The sequence below is a fragment of the Homalodisca vitripennis genome, chromosome 5, assembly GCF_021130785.1.
Source record: "Homalodisca vitripennis isolate AUS2020 chromosome 5, UT_GWSS_2.1, whole genome shotgun sequence".
Classification (NCBI taxonomy): domain Eukaryota; kingdom Metazoa; phylum Arthropoda; class Insecta; order Hemiptera; family Cicadellidae; genus Homalodisca; species Homalodisca vitripennis.
In genome coordinates, this window is record NC_060211.1 from 121,221,008 (window position 1) to 121,245,192 (window position 24,185).

Below are 24,185 nucleotides of genomic sequence, written 5' to 3' on the forward strand. Positions count from 1 at the left end.
TGACTTATTTTGTTTCCTAAAAATAAAGAGAACCTTTAAGGGTTGTTGTTTTACAAGCATGGGTGATATTAAAAGTGCATTGCTAAAATAGCTAAAGGCTATCCTAAAGATCGAGTTTGAAAAGTATTTCGAGGATTGGAAGAAGCACTGGCATATCTAAGTGGGATTATTATGAAGGTGACAACATTAATATAGATAAATATTTTGTTTTAAAATGAAAATTCCTGTTACTTTTTTAACATATTTCGTGTATTATAGAGATTGTTCAACTGCCAAAAACTTGTCCTTTTTAACAATTGCTGTTCTTGTGGTTGAGCTATGAGGTCAGGATAAACATTCCCAGCAACGTAAATTACCTTCTAAATGACATTTTGATAGTACCTCCTATAGTACCTTATTTGAGGAAGTGTCCAGCTTTTTGATGTTTTTCCTAATCTCATTGACTTCAACCAATCAATCAAAATGTTTATTCATAATTATGAAGATTTTATATATCATCATAAATATTACGTATTGCACATTCTACTTGCATTTTTCTGCTGAAGTAATACTCTGTCCAAGCTTTTCTTGGTGTTACACCTCAAGTACTACTGTATCATACCTTAAGTGTGATTGAAACAATGCGTGATATGCTGTTTAAGCTGCCTGTAGGCCACTAATCTGCTTAATGTTTTATGACATAAATACCAGAGGTTAGGTTTTTACATAATTCCTCAATATCTAGTGCCTAAGATAAAGTTCTGTATATCATTCATTAGTCCTAGATACTTTATATTTGTCTCAGATTCAAATTATTGTAATTCATCAAAATTTTGTGCTGAAAGAGAACATTTTTAAAAGACCTTTTTTTGTTAAGGACCAAGTTAAAGTAACAAAACTGTTTAGTTACGTTAAATGCTACAAATGTGTCAAATGTGAAGCTGCTCTTTGAGAGTATCATAAGGGTTCTTGATCAACCCCTATATTGTGGAAAGAACATTTAGAATACAACTTATGGAGTGTAATCTGAGAGTTTCATTGCTAGTTCAGGAGTGTTTGATACACAGAGTAACATGCCTCATAGCTCCTATTTGGGTTCTTTTATTTCTTGTTTAATAAAATAATTACTCACAGTAAAGTATATCGTATATTATTATGTCCAGTGTCATGCTGATATAAACATCACCCTACTAATTATGAGAGTAATAGGTAATTTAGTTATGCAATCAACAATTAATTTTGTAGGTTGAACTGAAATCAATAACATACTGTCTGGATCAAGGCAAAATAGTGATAGTAACCTTTACGTGTAGAAACAATCCTTTGTTTTTTTAATATAAGTGGTCAGGGGCAATAAAATGAGATAAAGCCAGCCATGATCTTCATCTCCTAGATTTAAAGTTGATCTCCTATAAAAATATAAGCAGTATTACTTCTAAAGCTAAGAGGTGATATGGATCATTCAATTTTTTAACAACAAAGATTCTTGTGTGATAGATCCTGGGTCTATAGTCACCTTGAGTATGTCGTCATTATCTAGAATGGGTACTGTGGTTACACAAACAGCATAATAAAGGTTGTGCAGGGATGATTTTTTCATGGTTGGTCTGGAAGTTTCCTGAGCTTTTGAATAGGTTTAAAGAAGAAATGATAACTTGTTGCTCATTTAACTTGTACTGTAGTAACATGTAATTTCTATAGATTTCATGTTGACAACCCATCAGAGGAAAATATAGATATAAAAGTACCTCTCATATGAGGTATCCATTTATTTGTCTCTTTTAAGGAATATGTGATCCGTTTGAGATATTTGGCAAGCGTGAGTAAACATGATATTTTAGCTGTAGCTGTGCGACCCATGCTCACACTCAGCTTGATTTATTTAATAAGACCTTATTTTTCAATTATATTTGGGCCTCAGAGCGGTTTTGGACACTTGACATTTTTTTTAGGTATGTACTTATCTGGTCAAGTGCCATTGGCCAGTGGGAGTGGTTGTGCTATCAGTTTTCGGTAGGAATTATTTTTTAAATTTTAAACAGAATTTTGTTCACAGCCCTTTAAGCAAATAAATTCCGAGACTTTAAGGAAAACCTCAGGACTCGAGCAATCAAAAATGTTTATTTCTCCATAATCTAAAGGGTGACTTAGACTCCTGAACCTGAGCAATTAGGATTAGTACTTGGAATGCTGACAGAACATGGTCTTCCTTGAAAACATCCAATGAAGATGGGTTTAACACCTTCACTGCGGCTCTGTCTTGAGTGATGATAAGTATTTTAATAAGACAACAAGTGCACTAGGGGCGTCTGCCGCAGTCAACATGTTAAATCAGACTAATGCAGACTCTGTGGAGAGGCAGAAGAATCAGTGAATCATATACAGCTGAATTGTCCTGCTATTTGTAACATTAGGCAAACAATTCCTAGGAGTTTATCTCTTGAGCCTAAAGGACAGGAGCTCACAAATCCAAGTGGTTTTTGAAGAATCCTCTATATATGTGTTTTTAACAATTTACATCATTATTTAGTATAGTAATATTAATTTGAAAGCTTGTCCCTCTTTGTATGTTTTTTGTTTAGGTAGTGGGTTTGTACTATATATGGTAATAGTACAAGCTTTTACCTACTTACAATTTGATCATACCAACAATTTACACATCAAGTAAATTATCAACGTTAAAAAACACCTTTGAAACTGGAAATGCAGCATAAATGCTTTAGATGTACAGCTGGTAGAGCTAGGGTTCTTTGCTCTAACGATCAGTAGTATTGTGTATTCATTGCACATTCTTTGTTTAAGGTTTCTTACTGATAGTGGATGATTTCAATGGATAGCAGGATTGCAAAAATTTGCTGTTGTCTGTGTTACAAAACTCTATAAGATTACGTTTTGAGGATTGAAATCATTTTCCTCCCTCAGGTATAAAAAATTATATGACACACTAAAAATGAATTTTTTTAACTAATTAAAATGTGGCGATTAACACCACACCACCAAGTATATGCGTCTTTTTTGACATACAACTTTTTATGTTGTCAAGTTAGACAGTGGTGAGTTAATAAAAAAAATTATTTTATTTGAATACGTTTATGCCTTCTTAAAAGTTTGATACCTGAGGAAAAAGACTTGTTTCAATCCTAGAAACATAATCTTATGTAGTTTTGTAACGTATGACCATGGCAAATTTTCACAATCCTGTTGCACATTCTCTCAAAGTCACAGCAGATGGTTACTTGCACTAAAATACTTGAAGGTTTTAATGGAGAGGAGAATCTACATATTGGTTAATCACAATAAATAAAACAATAGTGTTAGCATGTTAATTACATAGCTGTGAGTTTACTGTTAAGTCCACTTTACTAATTAGAATCAAACATATAATCACTGTTTATCACATTAATAAATAAATATCCTCTATTTTGAAATAATTTATTCATGTTCTTTTGTTCAGGTTTGGAATGAAAAGCTGCATTGTATCAACAAACATACTTTATTTGAGCACTTTAAGGATTTTATTTAGAAATCTTTGTTTAAGTGTTCCCTCACTAACAACCATTAACATTACACTTTATACATTAATGTAACCTTTTACATACCTCTATATATAAATTTCTACACATTTAAATGGCAGTATTTGTTTGGATTAATTTTCAAGCAAATCACTCTCTATAATTTTCTTATCTTGAATTTTTTGTTTTGTCATAGTAACTTATCAAATGCACATCTGGTATACTCTACTTTGTGCGTCTTTGTCCAGTATTCGTAGGAGTAACAACCAAAAAATCTAAACATCATTATTTTAGAGGTATCATCATTAAAGATTTCTTGTTAAATTTCTATTTTGTTTTGTTTAGTGAAATGTTTTTGTATTCTAATACAACATACACACACTAATCACACATTGAAACAAGCAACATTTACTGTCAATTAAAGTAGATTTTTTTTACTAACACACTGTTTTCATAAATATATAATCTAATTATTTTTTATGATTCAACATACCTATTAAATAGCACTGGTGTTAAAAGGATGAAGCTTTACTGTTAGCATTCTAAGCAGTAGTTGTGAAAGTAATATTAGTAAGTTCACCATAAACACAGGTGCACATGTTAAAACCGCAGGTTTCTCGTAAATTATAATTGACGGACATTACTTTAGAATTCAGCTTTAACTTATAAAGCTAATTAAAGCCTTTTGTATAAAAATGACACTAAAAGACATCAAGAATATCCACTTTACAAAAACAATAATGCCACACTTAACACCACAAAATACACATGTGTAGTATGAACAGAGCTCTACTCGTATGCAACGCAATTTTTAAGAAAGTTTGACAGTACATCAAGGAAGTTAGTGTTTTTATGAGTGAAGTGAGTATAGGACAAATTTAAACGCCTTAAGGTAAACCTCTGTTTTGCTACGCTAATGAATACAGGACTACAAAATCATCTATGGCACAAACCATATTTAAACACAGATAGCAAATAACATGTTTAAGACTAATAGGTTGATATAGCTTTATTTTCTTCAATCTATTTTGTAATAGACTGAGTGTAAATTAGTGGGTCTTCTGAATATTTGTTTTGTATGAATACTTGTGTGTTGTGTTATGCTTATGGTTTTAGTCCATTAAATGACAAGCAATAACTCAAACTGAATTCCAGAAGCATTGTCTTTAGGAAGTTTCATTGTGAAAATGCTATTTATTTTGAATAATGTATCTTATATCTTTTGTATTTCATAAAATGTTCTTCAAATTATATGAAGTTATAAAAACTTAACATAATGATTAAGTGATGTTGGAAATTTGAATGAATTTCCTAATTTTAATCCCAGTACAATGCATAATAGTAGCAAAAACAAAATATTCATGAAATATTATATACCACAGCCCCTTTTTATGGAAAAAGCAAAGTCCACATTTTTGTACAAGTTGCATCAAGTAGTATTTTATTACTTGAGTTATTTGAATGTGATTTGCAGCAACCGATTCTGATGCAGGGATTATCTAATAGAATCACATTTTGAATATTGCAGTCATAGGTAAATGGATGGAGGTTTTAGGTGAAACAAATAACTATACAATATCTCATTTTAAAGACCTGGACTCATTTTACAGTAAGATAAATTATGTAAGATAGCAAAAGTTCAAATATACAATTTACCTAATTTTGGTTTTGTACACTCACCCTCCCTTTTTAATAAAACATGTATACATATTTTGTTAATTCTATTTTTTACATCTCACTGTTCTAATTATGTTTTAAGCTCATAATTAGTGCGTTACATATTAAAAAACTTAGTGGCTCATTTTTTATCTAAAAATTTTTGAGAATATTAAATAGCTTTCATTGTTTTAACAGTAAATTATTCAATTGATTTTTCTTGTGTAACTATTTTCTCATGAAGACTTTTAAGATTAAACATCACATGATTACTATTTGACCCAATTAACATTTCCAATAATAATTGAGAGGAATACGGTGCCTTCAGACTCCATGTAATTGATCCTATATAAAAAGTGTAAAATGTGATTTAATTATTACACAAGCTAAAGCTCAATTAATGTTACCTGATTATCAAAGGTATTTATTTTATTTTCTAAAAATAACTGCTTTTATAAATAATATAATTAGTTTTTTTATAGTTGTTTGAAAACATGTTTGTTTGTTATACGAGAAGACCGGTTTATACCATGACACATAATTTTATTTCTACACAAAATATAAGTCTGTGGCCATATTTGAATATCATATGAGTTTCTCACCATCTTGTAAATTATTATATTTCAAATGTGTTTTCAATTAAAAAATGAGAAATGCAATAGATGCTCTATAAATAGTACATAGTATACAGTAATAATACACCAATTCTGTCATATACACCAAGTCCTACTTGTCTCGGATTACAAGTTGTCTGTATTAGAAAACCACCACCTTAGACCACTAGGTCATCCTGACATAAAATCTATTAGAATTAATTTTTATTGAAATGTCCAACTGATCTGCATTTTGGCATTAACCCTGTGTGTACATCAGTAGAGTAGCAGTAGTCCATATGTAATTGTGAGAAGTAACAAATAACATTTCTAGATTTTATATCCATTCCAGATCAAGAATCAGAATGTTGTCAAGATAGTCATGTCCAATGTAACATAATTTAGAAAGTGATATTCTTGAAAAACATATATACTAGAGAAGTTCTATTGATCGGTGCTTAATTTACACTTAATATGGTAAGAACAGGCAACTATTCTAATACAGAATCTAATCTAAAATACTATTCAACACTCTTGGAGTTACAGTATCTAAATCTCTTGTGCATTTAGGAACTAACACATAGTGGTCACATGTAGCGCATGGAGATTCCTAATAAAGTAAGTACGGTATGGTAACTTATTTAACTTATACTGTTTATGATATAACTAATTACAAAATTAAAATGGGTGTTAAATCTATTCAGAATTTAATAAGTTTGTTATTTTATCTACCCTGTTGAAATTAAACCACTGTTTTGTAAATCAATGCTTTTATGTAACGAATAGAATTGGATATTTATAGATTTGTTTTAGCAATAATCATTGTAAATTCCCTACCTTGAAAGTAATAGTGAGTCAATCATACTGTTTTAAACATAATGTAAATACACCAAACATGATGTGAAATATATTATTTATTGTATTAATTAAAACAACTCTTAAAGTAGCCTAAGCACAAAATATTTTGTGAAGTCATAGTTAATCATTGCTCTGTACACAAAAGTTTAACAATAGAAATACTATTTTAAGTAGTTGATCCACATACTATAAATTTAGGTAATTCTAATCTGTCTGGCAGTTTACATTCACTTTAATACTTTTCTTTAAAATTGTTTTTAAATTTTAAAACACTTGAAGAATTTAGGGATTTATATCGCAAAAAATGTGAGACGATGTGACTTTCGACTAATAATAGTTAGGTATGGACAGAATTTTCACAAGCCAACAACTTTTATCTTTGAGTTACAGTACATTCATCAATGTAATTAAATATTGTAAAAACTACTTAAAGCATGTTTACTGCTACAGTTAATTTGATCTTTTTAAATATAAAACAGACATTTTTTTAGAATTTTTGCATTGAAAATTCATACAGAAATATTCAATGGTTTTTCATGTGAATTTTATTTTCTGCTTACTTGTAAATAGTTTGACATAATTGGGACTGTCTGTGTAAGGTTTGCTTGTATAATGTTTTCAAGTAAAAATAGATTTTAAAATTATCTCTCTAACTGATTAGTTTTAATGTTTTGACTTTGACAATTTGTAGTTCAGGAGTTATTAAAATTACATATTCATATACATGGAATTCTTTAAAAGTCATCTTATAATTTAGTAACTATTGTTTGTAATGTTTAAAAACTTTTTGGTAGCTGAACATTTCAATTTTTTGGAGTTGGCTTTGATAAACGAATATACAGAATTTAGCTTATTTTGTTATAGATAAACCACATTATTACTTAAATTATTAAGCAAAAATGTTGTGTTTGTGGTGTTTTAGTTTAAATTCCAGAGACACATGAACCAAAATATGTCTGTAAAAATTACAATAGTGTTGACCGATTTAATATTCTTTAAGTTGCAATGTATAAATACTCAATATTATAAAATGTTTAATGTTAAGTAAGTAACTAAATTTTGATGGGTACTTGGAACAATATTATTAAACTTCCAATAATATGTTCAATTGTTACAGTTTCCTCTCCAGCTGTAGTTGTCATACAGAGCAAAAAATGGCAGTGTAAGGTTCAACTATAATTCGTTAATGACTTTGAGCCTTTGACATTTGTGCGATTTTGGAAAATTTTACTTAACAGCCTAATATTAAAACCCCTTTACATATTCAGGAGAACAAAATTAAATGTTCTTACATTCCATTTGTTTTTTACTACTCAAATTCTCCCTATGTATTAACAAATACATTTTTATGTATTGAATCATGTTTTTATTAAAACACTTTAAAATGGTTCAGTTTGTTATTTAGATACACACTAATTCCTAATTTTTGTGAAACTTAAACATTAAACTTATAAAAACTACTAGAACAACTGAAGTAAATTGGGTACAACGTTTGTTCATGGAATTAAAGTCACTTGAAACCCATGAAGTGTATCCAGTGGTAACTTTGTTTATTTGTGTTCATTATTTTCTCATATAAATGTTAATTTAAAATTTAGTTACTTTATTTGTTCAACTTTCATGTTAAAACCTAGTAACACGATTTCACACTGAAACGTATAATGTGCTCATCATTGTGTGTTACAGCTACTGTAATATAGCACAATACATGCTCTTACAAGCACAGAATGGGCAAGTCTTATAATTTAGTCAGTGTAAATTTAATTCTAGAGTAGGCCTACTAGGATAAAATGTACACATGTAGGTCAACATTATCATATAAAACAATCTTAATAATATTTATTTGTCCATGCCAAAACAGTTTTTTTTTTTTCAGAATATTACAACATATTAAGTATATTGATATGCTCAGCTGAAGCCGACTTAGCTCACTAGAGCATTTCATAGATCACGTGTATTTGTCTGAGAGCAGGTTTTGAGCAATAATTAAACAATTCCTCTCTGTCCAATACTTTTTTTGTTTTAACTATGAATTAGGAACAGAATTGTGATCCTTAAAATAAAAAATAACACAGATGACATTTACTTGTTATATTATTTAAATAGGAATACAAGAGAGATAGTGTGGTTATACTCGTACTGAATTCTTACAATTAATTATATCCTTACACTGTAACTCGTAATTAGTATGATATAGATCATCGTTGAGAATATTTTGTAATAAATCCATTTCACTCTATTTTAAAAATTTTGTAAGAAAATTACTACAGGTTTGAATGAGAGTAAAGTATCTCTGATCAGGTACAGTGTTAGAGCAGTTTAAACAGGTTTAGCAGAACAAACAGGTAATCTTAGCAATAACTGAGTGCTTGATTAGCATGATCATGTTGTCTGGGCTGTTTCACATTGGATTTCTTCTTTTCTGTATTAACATGTAACTAAATAAGTTGATCATTATGATGAATTCTACAAGATAAATTATAATATTTAAAACCTACTACAAGTGATACAATATAAACATAGATAAGACATTAAATATTAACTCTGTCAAACTCGTTATAAAGATCAGGGAGTAGATAATTCAGACCTACAACAGGATTCGGGGAACTGTGAAATTCACTTCTATGAAATATAAAATATGAACATTGAAGAGATTTACTGAAAACCTTGTTTTAAATCCCAGGTGCGATCACTCTATTATCAATCTATCACGTGCATAAAATGTACAATGTATGAACTTACAAATAATATATTTATCACTTAATCTCACCTTAAAACACTATGTAGGCCTTTTGATCATTTAAACACAAGAAGCTCATTTGGCAAGTTTATATAGTTCAGACAATAATTTAAACATTTTGATTTACAAGAAATTCTTCGAATTTACAACTCAAAGAATGGCACATCACTAAGTGCTCGTAAATAGGTCTTTGAACATAAACTTATTCATACCTGTTGTGAATAGAATGTAAATGTTAGAGAATTCTTTAAAGATAGGTATTCTGTTACTAAGAAGAATCTAATCACAGGATCATTAAGAATTGCCTTTAGCAATTTTATTCGTGCATTAAATGTACAGTAAAGTACTGAAGCACTAGAATTTGAAGGTTTGTATTTTATATACTTGTTACGTATGAAACAGATTCCAAGATATGACATGCTTAGTGTAACAAGCTTAAGATATTACATAAGGTTTTTATGTTATATCTTTCAGCATGTACTACTATTTTTTATTGGTAACAAGATCAATGAGTAAGATGGGAATTTCTTATGATTACTATGTTTTTTATAAAAAAAGAAAGGATTTTCAGTTTTCTTTAATGATTAAAAATAAAACAAGAACAGATTTTGATGTTCACTATATTAACATATTTTTTAACTCACTATGTAATAAACACATAAAACATTTTTGTTTTATTTCAAATAATAATTTTCTTGCCAATTATTAATCTATAAGTACATATAGAAACATGTGTATTTGTAACTGTCAATCCAAATATATTTCAGAAATCTTCTAATCCTTGTTTAATTTTTAACACAGCATTTATAATTTTGGCATGCAATGGAAGTATAACATATCTACAAAAACCACTAGGAATTAGTTTTAGAATTTCAAACACGAAACGACTAACAAGATACACCTTGCCAAATTAATCTCTTGGGCATATCTTGTGGTATATTACCAACGATATGTTCATTAGCTACATTATTTACATTGTATTATGTAACATGACATATATATATATTTTTGAACAGATTTATTTTGTATCAAAATATAGCACTAAACAATAGGAAAACATTTAACACACATTAAATTAGTCATATATTATCAATGTTTCTATTTACAAGAACATTCTCTGTATAAGCCGCTCCTGGTGAACTATGATTTTAAAATACTCTAAAACATCACGGATAATTGCATAAACATTTTAATGGACTAAAATGTATACAAATGTTATGTAAACTTTCCAAAACAATTAGAAACTGTGAACCTGTGATATAACTACTGTGTATCATTAAATAGGAACCAACTAAATATAAAAAAATATAAAAATACATTCACTTCAATGATAATTGAATCCCATTAGCGATAATGTACCCAGTTGGTGTTGGCTTACTGTGTTTAGCCAGACTTGTGGCTTGTACTCGGTTAGGAGAGGTGACACACACATTGACAACAGACCTTCACTATACTACACTAACCACTCATAACTGCTAACAATATTTCCTGGAAATATACATGCAGTTTGTTTTTTTAAATAAACACAATCAAATATATACTCCAGACTCATTTTATTACTTAGTAATAAAACTGTGTATATATAAATATACATTTCGTAAAACTTATTATTTCGTTTTCGAATCGGACTTTATTTCCGTGATGGGACAGAAGTCATGTTCACAATTCTCAGTCAGGACGTCTTCGTTTCCTTCGGTTCAACTTACTTTTATCCATCTATCTATTGAGTATTCTAGTGCCGCAAGCCACCTGGAAAATATTTACAATCTATTTATTGGTTTATTAATAGTAAAGTTTTATATATTTTCTAAAATCTGCCCATCCTCAAGGACCATTAGCCTGTGCAAAGATTTCACCAAACAGAATAAGGAGAATAGTGATACAGTACAAGGTCGAAGGTCACAGACAAGATTTGACCTGCGCTATCTCTAGCCTACATACAAACTTGAGTGTATTAGACTTTTTTATATTATTGGAATTCTATTTTACAGTGGTGAGACAAGAATAGCATTGTTTTAAGTTTAAATCTAATAAAAATTGTATTTTATCATAATTAAAAGTAAGTCATTGTGTTTGAGGTAAGTGAAAAAGAAACCATTACTTACAGACAAAACCTTACTTTATATTTCTGTTTTTTTAACAGGAAAGAAAAGTATTAGCTTCATTGAACTTAATTGCTGCCATACAATCATAATTTAGTCAGCACAATTTGGAACAATTTAGTTGGTGCTATGTAGATACACAGTGTCAGAGTTTAGCATGCTTTATCAGAAATCCACTAGAGATAGACAGGCACTCAGAACCCCATTTCATTTAACTTTTAGTCTTATCTAAGTCATATTTCCTTATTCAACCAAATTAACAAACAATACTCTACTTATAGTTGCCAAGTCAATATCCATAATAGAAAGAGTAATATAAAAAGACGAGGATATACAAACAATTACCTATCTTTCCTGTGCAGTACAACTTTAAGCTCACTTTTTAAAATAATCCCCAAGTTTAATTACCTTTTCTTATCCATTTCTGTATCGGTGTAGAAGTAAAAATGTTTCAGAGATGGTTCTGGAGGTACTAGTTCAAAAGCGAATCTTTTGGCTCCTGATGCTGAACTTTGTACTCTGTAGCCTTGCAGACACGCCATTCCTGCAAAGAGAGTAAAGACACAACCCATTATTGCATACACATACAAACTGCAAAATTGTTTTATTCATAGTGCCTTCAAAAAAATTTCAAGACTATAGAGTTTTGAAAAGTGTTAATAGTATAGATAGAGGGAACAAGTTTATTCAGTGTTTTATATACATCTTTCCATGGGGATGAATGTTGCAAGTAATTGTCTCTTACCCATAACATAGTTCCATGTTATTCCGTTCATTACAATCACTGATACGTGTATGCTACCAACTTGTCCACTTATCAATTTGTTGCTTAGTCATGAATTTTTAGCAAACACTCTTCTAATTCTATTGCTTGACCTGCTCTCCAATCATTCTTTTGTGTCAAGCTTTTAAAATGGGATAAACATTTGAATACCTTTGAATTAATCAAGCTTTCAGTGCCTTACGCTCTAGTTTTCACTTCCAACTTCTTTCAGTTCTGACAACTGGTCACAAAATGTAATGAACTTTCACTCTGATTTAATTTTCATCTGTTCTAATTATAGTGGAAGTATAGAAAACCTCAAGCTATGAAGTTCTGCAGCTATCCAGAAGTCAGTTGTGTATGAAAAACGATCTTATACATTTTTGAAGACATTGTGTATACATTGTTCATTGTGCTAATGTTTCTTACTTCAATTGTAGATATTATTAAAAATATGTGTGAATGAGTTTGTACATTACTGTATAAATAATACAAAATAATTGTTAATTTATGTTTTTATAGTATATTTATTGTTGTCGGTTTCTTCTTGTGAATATGGTAATAATTAGAATTAAAAATACATGAAAACATTGCTTTACAAGTTTCTATCTCTGCATATTCATTATAATAAGTATAATCTTCTCCTTAGTCCAAAGATCAAGGTTGCAGCTCTCTTCTCAGTATCTCAAAATTTTTAAAATCAATTTTTGTTTAGGCTGCCTTGTACAATTTTAATAAATATTGGTCATAAACAAACTCATAATTTCGTTCTTTCCTTTTTCTTTTTAGTTTTATGTAAAAATGTACACCATTCATGTATACAGTTGTATATTTGACGAATTAAGAATTTTTTGAATTGATTGCAGGTTCACTCAAATAGGTCACAAAAAGTAAGTAAAATAGCTTAATCTAATTCTTAAAGACAATACAAAACTATATAATTATTATATTGTAATTAGTATTGCTATGATTTTTTACATAGAAACATGCAAGTAATCTGAATTGTTTTCATAAATTCATGCTCAGTAATCAGTGGAATGGATACTCAATTGTTTACGTTTCTTATATTGGTGCAAAAATAAGTTTTGTCTGGTAAGTTTTATTTGCTATGGAATATTGTGTACTCTAAAATATATTGCTATATCATTATTATAAAATCTTAATTGATACAAAGTAGCTATAATCATATTTTTACATTATGAAATTTCTTAAGTGCAGGTTCTTTTCAAGTTGAGTAAAGCTAATGTGCATTCTTTCGCCATTCTAAGCCGGTTCAGCCTTTAAATTTAAAATAATTTCTAATTAGTTTTAAGCTGTACAGTTAAGACGCCAATGTTATGATTTATGCTGTTTAAAGAAACAAATAACTCATGTCAAGTATTCTGAGATAACCTGTGTTATGGACGTTTCTTTCAGTTAATGTTTATTTTCAAGGCTAGTAACTGTCTGCAGTATGCTGTGAGAATAAAACCGTTTCTACTAACATAGTGTAACTCTTCTCCTTTCATGTATTTCAGTTTCTTTACTTAACTTATGGTCATTAAGTTTTAGATTCTTGAAAGTAACTAAACTTTAACAATTGGAAATATTGTCTTGTATAGAATATATTGCTATCTAGATAAATTTAAATTTTTACATACAAACTTATAATTTTGTCTAGAATGAATCGCCGCAATAAAGATTTTTCATCACACTAATGAAATACCACAAACTGAATAGGACGGAATATTTATTTTAATGAAAATGCAATTTAAACTATGGTAAGTTTAACTTTAATTCAATTTGGCGCATGCCAAATAGATAATTTTCATAGATGCAATTTTTTAGTACCGTACATACTTAAATTTTTACTACATGTTGTAAGTAGAATGGAATACATGAATAATTATCAGATATCTCGGTATTTGCATAGGTACCTTGCTTGGGTTGTGATAGAGAATTCCCCCAGAAACTGAACTACAGAAACTTTTGTCTTGGTCTCATAAAATACTAAAATGAAATGTTTTATATTCCATGTTTAAGTTAAGGAGCTTACTTTAATGTTTACACAGTAAATATTTATTTATTTAACATTACCTGATGCACAATCAGCGTTAATGTCTGAGTAGAAGTACAAGCAAGCATTTTTCAGAAGACAGAACCTCCGTCTCCAGGCCTTACCCCTGTGATGCACCAGAGTACAGAGTGTTCCAGCACACTCAGGCTGTTGTATTCTTGTTGGAGGCAGTTTTAAAGTTTTTTCATCCAACCATGGCTCTTCCTGAAATAAATGTAGAAGTATATTTATTTAAGACCCTGGTTTTTTACATTAACTGATTTTTAAACACTAATAATATAGTTGCTGAGAATGAAAATTAGGTATCTCATATACGAGGGGTATTAGAAAAATAAGGTTCCCTATGCCGCCAAGACAGAATGCGATATGTTGGGAGAAATCAGGCAACACTGTATTACCCATCAGCTGTCCCTCTCTCTATCCATACCACTCACGCCTCGCTATGTCCAACAGTGCCTCCCTAGCTACCTTCGAAGATGGAGCTCCCTATCGTTGTTACCACCAGATTCAAAATTCGTGCTGTGATACGTTTTTTAATTGCAAAACAGATTTCACCTATTGAAATTCATCGTCAGTTATTCAAAGTTTATGGGGAAAACTTCATATCTGTTCAACACGTTCGGAAAAGGTGTAGAGAATTTAGTGAAGGCCGCATGGAAATTCACGTTGAAAACCGAAGTGGACGGCCTGTCATGACAACCGTCTTTTGGGACAGTAAGGGTTGATTGAATTTTTGCCTCATGGAACAACAGTAAACTCTGACAGATATTCCGACACATTAAGAAAACTGAGACGCGCTATCCAGAACCGCCGGGGAGGATGATTGTCTAGTGGTGTGAGGCTTCTCAATGAAAACGCTCGACCTCATGTCTCACGTCAAACTCAAGAACTGCTGACAAATTTTTCCTGGACTATTGTGCCCCATCCCCCATACAGCCCAGACCTAGCCCCAAGTGATTATCACTTATTTCCAAAATTAAAGGAACACTTGGGTGGCCAACGTTTCAGTACCAATGATGAAGTCAAGGAAGAGGTTACTCGATTCCTCAAAAGATTGACGGCAGAATTCTACAACATGGGGATAGAAAAGTTGGAGCATCGTCTACAAATGTGTTTGGACAGAAACGGTGATTATGTGGAAAAATAGCTTAACTGTTAAGTTTTAAATTGATGTATAACACTAAGTAGAAATATAGAGCTGTCTATTTTAAAAAATCATGTGAACCTTATTTTTCTAATACCCCTCATATTTTTGTTCACAAAATCAACTCTTTACATTTTACTGACTATGTCTTTATGTGTAATAAATCATCCATAGACGAAATTTTGTGTGATATATTTACAAGTGGGCTTAAAGGATACTTTTTTACTTAACTTTTAGTTCTTTGTAAAATCTATTATAAGCAGTCTTTGTGCTGAATCTGCTTCATTCATATTGTATCAAATATGAATATTTGCTTCTGAAATTCACATGATCTGTTACAGTTACAAAAATCTGGTAACAACAATGGTAAAATTATAAATATTCCAACTTTATTTCTTTTTTTTACTATCTTTAAATTTGTGTATATAAAACTTTAAATGAAACAACTTATTATAAATAATGAAAATTAAAAAATGAATGTTTTTCAATGTTGTAAACCATTCCTAATATCGTCTACCTGACATGTTGCACTGAAATATATGAAGAAAGAACTACAAAACACATAGCATGTATATAGTAGTCCATTAACAATTTGTGAATGAACAATCAATATAGACTGTATTGATACTTATTTTTAACAACCATTATATCTATTATCTTATATATTTTTTGTCTTAAAACAGTTGTTTATTAATTCTCAATATTTATGTTTACTGTTTACTTTCTTCAAATCCATTTATCTAAATTTAGCTTTGTTTTAAGTTGAATAAAACCATTTCAGTTGGGTTCAAACTTAATCCACTTAATAAAAATGTATTCAACTTAATTGTATTAATTATATTATGAGTGATTTTCACATTAAGTACATCTAATCAATGGAAAAATTTTTATACCAGAACGCTTATGCCTAGACCCAAATGAAAGTCATGCTGATTGCCAATGGAAGCACTGGAAAGTAACATTTGACTTTACTGAAGAAATATGCGCTACTGAGGGAGACAAGTTAAAGCTTCTTATAAATTTTGTAAATTACAATATCCATGAAGTACTATCAGAAGCTGATTCGTATCCTGGAGCTATAATTATCCTCGACAAACTTTTAAAACCAACTAATGAGATATACTCTCGTCACCATTTGGCAACTAGAAGGCAAGAACCTGGTGAAAATATTGATCAGTATCTGCAGAAACTGAAAGATCTCAGCAAAGTATGTAATTGTAAGACAGTCACAGCTAGTGAAAATAAATGGGGCGCTTTCATTAGAGGATTACTTCTCAAACTATACAGCAAAGATTGTTGGAAACTTAAACCTCAGCTGACAACTGAAAAGGTTGGAGTCGATGATGAATCTGAATCAAAAACTGATTCGTCTTTCCATCAAGTTTCCTTACTTAGAAGAATGAATGTTGTTTCTACAGATGACCTAGGCACTCAGATGTTCCGCTAAGGATTCGTTTTGCAATATTTGTGAGAAATAGGGTCCACAGTGTGTAATTCTAAAAAGCAATCAAGAGTAAAGAAGGGCAAACACTTTCAAAACAAAAGGACAGAAGTAAACTCCATGACATCATTCACATTGGCTGCATCTCAAAAATGTCTTTCCGAAGCAACAGTTCCCATGGTTAATTGACACAGGGAGCTCTGATAGTTTTATATTTGAGACTGCTGTTAGAAGATACAACATTCATAAATATCCAACGAAGCACCAAATATCTATGGTGTCAACCAGTAATGTGTCTTCTATACTCAGCCATTGTATTGTTGACATTGAATATAAAATACATAAATACCCTCAAGCAAAACACCTAATTCTACCTGATTTATGCGCTTATGTGATAAGACATGATATTCTTCACAAACGTTCAACTGTAGAATTAAAGTTTGGGGAGAACAGCTATTTATTAATTCTCAGTATTTATGTTTACTGTTTATTTTCTTTAAATCCATTTATCTAAATGTAGCTTTGTTTTAAGTTGAATAAAACTATTTCAGTTTGGTTCAAACTTTAATCCATTCCATAACACACATCTTGAAATGATTCATAATTTTATTGGTTGAATTAGTTCATAAAATTACATTGGAAATAAAATAAAATGAAAATTTTGTTAATTTAAAAACCAGGAAACCTAAAGCCATTTGTTTACCAGAGGTTTAGTTGCTGAACTGAGAGCGTTGATCCACTGTTCAAGTTTGTCAGATGAGTTGGCAGCAAGATGGAGGCTGAGAGCACTTTTCTTGCTCAGGCGGAAACTGTGAGGATAACCTGAGTCTGGAGTTCGGGTTATGCTGTAGCCTGCAAGATGCACTGCCCCTACAGGTTGTGAGTCCTATGCATCAAAAGGTGTTGATTTTATTTAAAAAGATGAGAAAACGTGTATTGCTTAAAATATGAAATAATGATACAAAGATAAAATTTTTTGAATGGATTTTCTATCAATTCTATCAATGTTCTATCTAGAGAGAAGAAATGTACACCATGATGGTCCAAAAAGGCAATTATTCAGCTTTTGAACTAAGATTTTTAGTTCAAAAGCTAAATTGATTTTTATGTTACACAGATATATTCCTTTTATATCTGTTATGAGGAGAGCTGGAATGACAACTGACTTTATTTGTAACATAGTGTACAAAAAAGAACATTTAGGACCATAAGGCTCTGTTTTAGAACTAAGCTGAATTTAATAACATTTCTTAAGTGAAGTAAAACTACTACATTACGAAAAAAGCTAAATGCTTGTTTATTAGAGGAAATGTTTAAAGTGACCGCCTTTCTCAATATACACCTTCACTCTTCATGTTATCGAGTTATGCATACAATAAAATATATCCATTGTAGTGCACTTCGATTACTGGAGATTTACAACTCTATTCATTTACATTTCTGGACCTATTTTGTCATAAACTATTTGATGCTCTCCAATATCGATATTCATTCCTCTGCAATATTGTAACTATGTTTCAAATCCTTTATGATTTGAGGCAAATTGATTCAATATCTTTCTTAAGAAATCAATTCTAATTTGCAAATTTTAGATCTGCAATTAAAATGGCCTCTGAAAATGTTAGTTTGAAAAATCATTTTAAATGTATCCCTTTAAATCCAGTGTCATTCTTACACTGTACTAAAATATTTTGGATATAAGTATTTAAATTAAATTAAATATAATACTGTAATATAAGTACTTTAAGTGTGGGAACTATCACCACTAACCACTATAATGGAGATTAACTCTGTATTTGTGAATACAATGTATGGTATAACATATGGTTTTTTATTTTCTAGATAATATTTTTCCTGGATTGATATACTTAAAACGGACTATCAGACTCATAAATAATAGATGTATCACCATCAGGCAACTAGATAAAGAGACAGAATTGCCACTTTAAGGTTCTTTTGATGATTAGCTGACACAGATTGAACTTTGATTTATGTGTCTGGCGGTTGGTTTTAAGTGTATCACAAGCTAAAAAAAAATCTTAAAAATATATCATTTCAGCTCTTTAACCCTTTCAATGCCCTCTCATTATGACCTCCACCAAAACTAGTGTAAGTGACGAGTGATTTCTTTCTTAGAAGAAATTTCTTCTACAAGTAAAACTAGGTTGTAAAAAAAAGAGTAAAGAATGTCTTATTTTACCAGGCGAAGTTAGAGCTAAGAAGCCCTCTCTAACACTTAACCTGGGGACCAACGGCTTAAAGGTGACTTCCGAACCACCACCAATGGCTGGGCAGGCGGGCTGCTTGCAAGGACAGGCAGCCACGCTCGATGTTGCTTGATCCGGTTATCTTATACAATGTTAGGTTGTGTGCTTATACAATGAAAATTTGCCCTTGGTTCCTAGACTACAATAATTAAATCTAACTTAATCTAAAAAAGGAATAATTAAAACACAAAATTTTAAAATTAATAATTTGTCAAGAGTAAATTTGGTGTAACTTGCCTTTAAAACCATTATCCTTTAGAGTGTAGCAAACTTTCCATGTTTTCAATATTATTTTTTAATTTGGCTCTTGAAGTGAACTCTGTCTATACTATTATATAAAAATCTAACGATGTCCATCTGTGTATTTGTATGTGTCTTACTCAATCACGTTAAAACTACTTGACCAATTAAACTGATTGTACTGAAATTTTACATGGACAATCTTATGGCCTTTGGTTAACATATAGGCCTATTTCTATTTAAAGAAACCCTGTGGACTACGCTGCACTAGTCTCTAAAGTTCCAACACATTCCCCAAACAAATGTTATTGATTGAAAGAGCCTATTAAACATAGTTAACTGTTCTGTATAAAAATTGTTTTATGACAAAACAACCATATGTTTAATTAATTTAAATATTATTATAAATCTTTTTAGATTTATAGTCTTGACAGCATAGAGTAAGATTTATTGTAAGAACAATTCTTTTTTAATCTATTCAGTAACCTTTGTTGATCACAGGGTAAGAAAATATCCAGATAAGAAAATTAGAAGTTTTAGTAAAAATATACTTTTAACTGTACATTTTAGCAAATATTAATTATGCAGTGTTTGGTCAGTATTGAAATGCAGATATAAAATACAATGCTGCTTTCTAAATTTTACTATAAATTTAAAGATTATTGTGAAGCCAATCTTAGTTGTCTTTTGATAGAAGTAGGCTTCTCAGACCCGTGTATGTATCTATATTTTCTTGTTCATGGAAACAAGGCAAAATCAACTGATACAAAAAAAGTACTAAGAACAGAGTAAACTACAATAGCCATAAATATGCCCATGATGTCCCTGTTTTTCAACACAAAATTGTGTGCAAAACCACTGGTGACTGCTATTAGCACATAAAAAGAGAGCTGATGTAAAAAACTTAATAATCTGCTTACGGTTTCAGTCTTGTAATAGTAAAGGCAGTGATCTTGCTTGAGAACAAAATGTCTGGGGATCCAAGTTCCCCGGTTTTTGGAAGAACTTGAAAGACGTGATAAACTACCACACATTACAGGTTTTGTAACATTTCCTGGAGAAAATACATCACTTGTTCTTGCAACTTCCAGCTCTAATGTGTCTGATCCTGTAACAGAATAACAAAGGATTACTTGTGAAGACGTTAAAGGCATATCATGATGAATAAAATATAGACTTTTCAGAAAACTACACCAAATGTATCTTCCATGTACACAAATGCAGATTATTTTTTCAATTTATTGCCAACAGTCTTGAAACAGAAGATATACGAGTAGATATGAGTAGTGTATGACAGCCAGTGAGTGTATGCAGCCTGTGGTACAAGTGTCAGTATTTCGAATTTTTATTCTTATATGAATGAATTGTCATAATATAGTTCAATATAACATTTGTACTTAACTGTCGAGACTTAAATGGGACAAAAAGTTTGAAATTTTATAAACTATTTTGAGAATGAAATTTAATATATAAGTAACTTACCCCACAGAAGATAAAAGCACATGTTTTTGTTAGTGGAAGTGTGCCTGTGATTTTGATATTTATTGTGACTATTTACAACATAAAACTGACTGGAACACTCATCAACTTGAACTGGGTATATTATTTAAGGTATTTTTGTACTTGCTGATGCAATATTGATTTGACTGAATATAACACTGACAGGAAGTTGTATGCTGCTTTGACTCCTACAGTAACAGGCAGACCATTCTTAACCAAGCAGAACCAACTGTCACATCAAACCACCTGTAGTGACAGGTCAAGGTTCAAACCAGCTGTTGCCTGTTGGCCACCTGACTTATCTCTGACCCTTTGCGTCTTCTGCTCTGACTTTGTCTGCTATGTTTACAATGTTTTGTTTACATTCAGACTTTTCAAAACATATACTGACTTTTTATTACGACTTATACCCTGTATTAGTCACATTTTTCTAATGGACTAATTTTAAAACGAATTTATTTAACGGGTATTTATTATTTATGCATTTAGTTATCTTGTGAACTTAGTATCAGCTGTGAAAAATGGCCAAATATCCATGTGGAATATGTGAGGACAATGTAAGGTCAGCTGGAATCTTATGTACAGGTTTTTGCCATAAATGGATCCATTTTAAATGTGCTGAATTAACCCTGCCTGATGTAAGGATGATGGAAAAGGAAGACTTGTTTAGGACAATGGACATGTTCAAATGTAATTTAAATTCCACTGATGACGAAAATGTGCTATCAGGTAAAAATGTGATTGGTGAAGAAATCATTGAACAGTTAAACTGTTCTTCACTTGCCGAAGAGATAAACAAGTCCATTTTGCATGAGAATGAAGAATTAAAACAAGAACTTCATCAGGAAAAAAATAAAAGTTCTCTCTATGTACTGGAACTTGAAGACAAGTTGAAAGGCTGTGAAGAGAAAATTGAATCAATGAAAACACTGTTTCATGATAGAGAAAAGGAGCTTTCAAAAGAAATAACATTGTTGAAGCAGAAATTAAAAAGGGAAAAAATAGCAAATGAAAATATTATTTTTACATGCTGAGGAGGAGATCAGTAACAGTTTGAAACAGGACTGTTTGCAATCTGGAAATTGTATGAGGTGTGTGATTTATAAGGAAGAGACTAAAAAAATGCTTGAAACAATACAAACACTGGAAAGTATAATTAAAATCTTACAAATCTCCTGCTTCTTCCAAAGATATTTACTTAGATCCTGAACTTACTAACCAGTTTTTCCTTGATTCAGTCACTGAGCTCTCAAACAATCTGCCACAGAATAATTCTCCTTTCATGGATTTATTGGGCAAATATTCCTGTTCCTCCTAACTCATTTCAGTGGAAAGAAATTAAACCAGATGATTTAGTTAAAATGGTTTTCTAAACTCTCAAATTCCAAAAGTATGGACTATTACTGGTTATCTAACAATATAATCAAGAAAACCATCCATGAAATCAAAAGGCCATTGGCTATTGTCTTCAATAAATGTCTGGAGGCGGGTTTTTTCCCTGACTCTTTAAAAAGTGTCAAAAGTTATTCCGATTTACAAAAAAGGTGACAAGGACAAGCCGCAAAGTTATCGTCCAGTTTCTATTGTCCCCATTTTCTCTAAAATTTTGGAAACCATCATGCACCAACAGCTTTTTTTGTATTTTGAATATTTCAATCTCCTGTCTGAATCACAATTTGGTTTTCGGCCAGGCAGGTCCACAACTTCAGCGGTGTTGGAGGTTGTTAGTCATACCCTTGTGGCCTTTCGAGAGGAGGGAATCAACGGCTCTATCTCTCTTTTAGATTTAAGCATAAGCAAAGCTTTTGATTGTGTCTCCTTTGATTCAATCATTCAAAAACTCAAATATTATGGTATATCTGAGAGTGCTTGTCAGATTATTACCTCTTATCTATCGGATAGAAAGCAGTTTGTATCTATTAAGGGGTTGTAATTCTTCAATGAAAGAGGTAACAATTGGAGTCCCACAGGGGTCTGTATTGGGACCTTTCTTTTTTTACTGTAATAATTAATGACCTGTCAGTGAACTTAAATGTAAACTCAGTTATCTATGCGGATGACACAGTCTCTTTTCTCGAGTAACCGATATCTGGACGTTCTTCAAGCAGAGATTGAAAATGCTCAAACCGGAGCATTAAATTGGTTCACCTCCAACAAATTACATTGCAATCCAGAAAAAACTCAAAATCTGTTGCTGAGTTTAACATCTAAAGAAAAGCCTCATCCTGTAAAGTTGTTAGGCTTTGTTATTGATTCGAAATTGACCTGGGCTCAGCATGTAAATAATGTGTGTATAAAAATCTCGAGAGTCAGCTATTTACTATGGAAATTAAGAGCTTTAATATCAATAGAACATCTGAGGTCTTCCTATTTTGCACTGTTTCAATCACACTTATCTTATGGTCTAATTCTTTGGGGTCATTCTTCTGGTGTATCGGATATTCTCATCATACAAAAGAAAGTCGTCAGAAAACTGTGTGGAGCCAGGTATCTTGAACACTTGCCGACCTTTGTTCATCCAAGCTAAAAATTCTTACAGTGATCAATTTGTACATCTACCATATCCCTTATCTACACTAAAAACTAACTTACATTTATTTTTCACTAGGCAGCATTTTCATTGCCATTTGACTAGATTCAGCCATAAGCTTGACTTGCCGCAGCATCGCCTATCAAAAACAGGCTCCTCACATCAGGTAAATTGTGTCAAATTTTTTAAACAAATTACACGTTTCGGCTCATGACACTAATTATCTAATTTTAAGCACAAATTGACCACCTGGTTACAGAATAATCCATTTTATTCTGTAGAGGAGTTTTTACAACTGATGTTTGCCTTATCTTTTAAGCATAAGTAGCCTATTTATCTGTCTAATTGTTCATTCATGAAAATGTCTTATTTATGTATCTTATTTAATAGCCTGTTTTAATGTATAAATGTGACTGTGCCTATTTCATTGTAATGATCAATGGCAATAAAGTATTTGACTTTGACTTTGACTTTGACTTTGATAAGTATACTAAAACAAACACTAATTACCTCCATGAGCAAGTTTGACAACATCAGAATGGCTGGCATCCAACACATTGATCTTATTTACACTGATGACAATATCTCCCACTTCCAACCCTGAGGTCTCTGCTGGGGTAGAGGGCTCAATGGCTGATACAACAACAGGTCTTGAGCCATGGATACGGAATCCAAACTCTCCAGACACACGGCGGACCATCACTTTCTTGTCACTTTCTGCAACCAATAGGTATACAAATTACAATACATCAATCAATTAAACACTACTGATTAATCCCCAGACAAAGATGTGCACATGTAATG

General features: G+C 31.1%; 1 protein-coding gene across 1 annotated transcript in view; it reads right to left on the reverse strand.

The window, feature by feature from the left end:
* Positions 1-3,453: 3,453 nt before the first annotated feature.
* LOC124362813 overlaps positions 3,454-24,185 on the reverse strand; it is a 650,255-nt gene continuing 629,523 nt past the window's right edge. Inside the window, exons 25-30 of the mRNA XM_046817643.1 lie at positions 23,892-24,098; positions 20,272-20,459; positions 17,548-17,730; positions 14,280-14,463; positions 11,849-11,984; positions 3,454-11,087 (exon numbers count right to left, since the gene is read on the reverse strand). Of these exons, the coding sequence (XP_046673599.1) occupies positions 11,036-11,087; positions 11,849-11,984; positions 14,280-14,463; positions 17,548-17,730; positions 20,272-20,459; positions 23,892-24,098 (950 nt within the window). The 3' untranslated portion in view covers positions 3,454-11,035. The remainder of the gene's footprint in view (positions 11,088-11,848; positions 11,985-14,279; positions 14,464-17,547; positions 17,731-20,271; positions 20,460-23,891; positions 24,099-24,185) is intronic.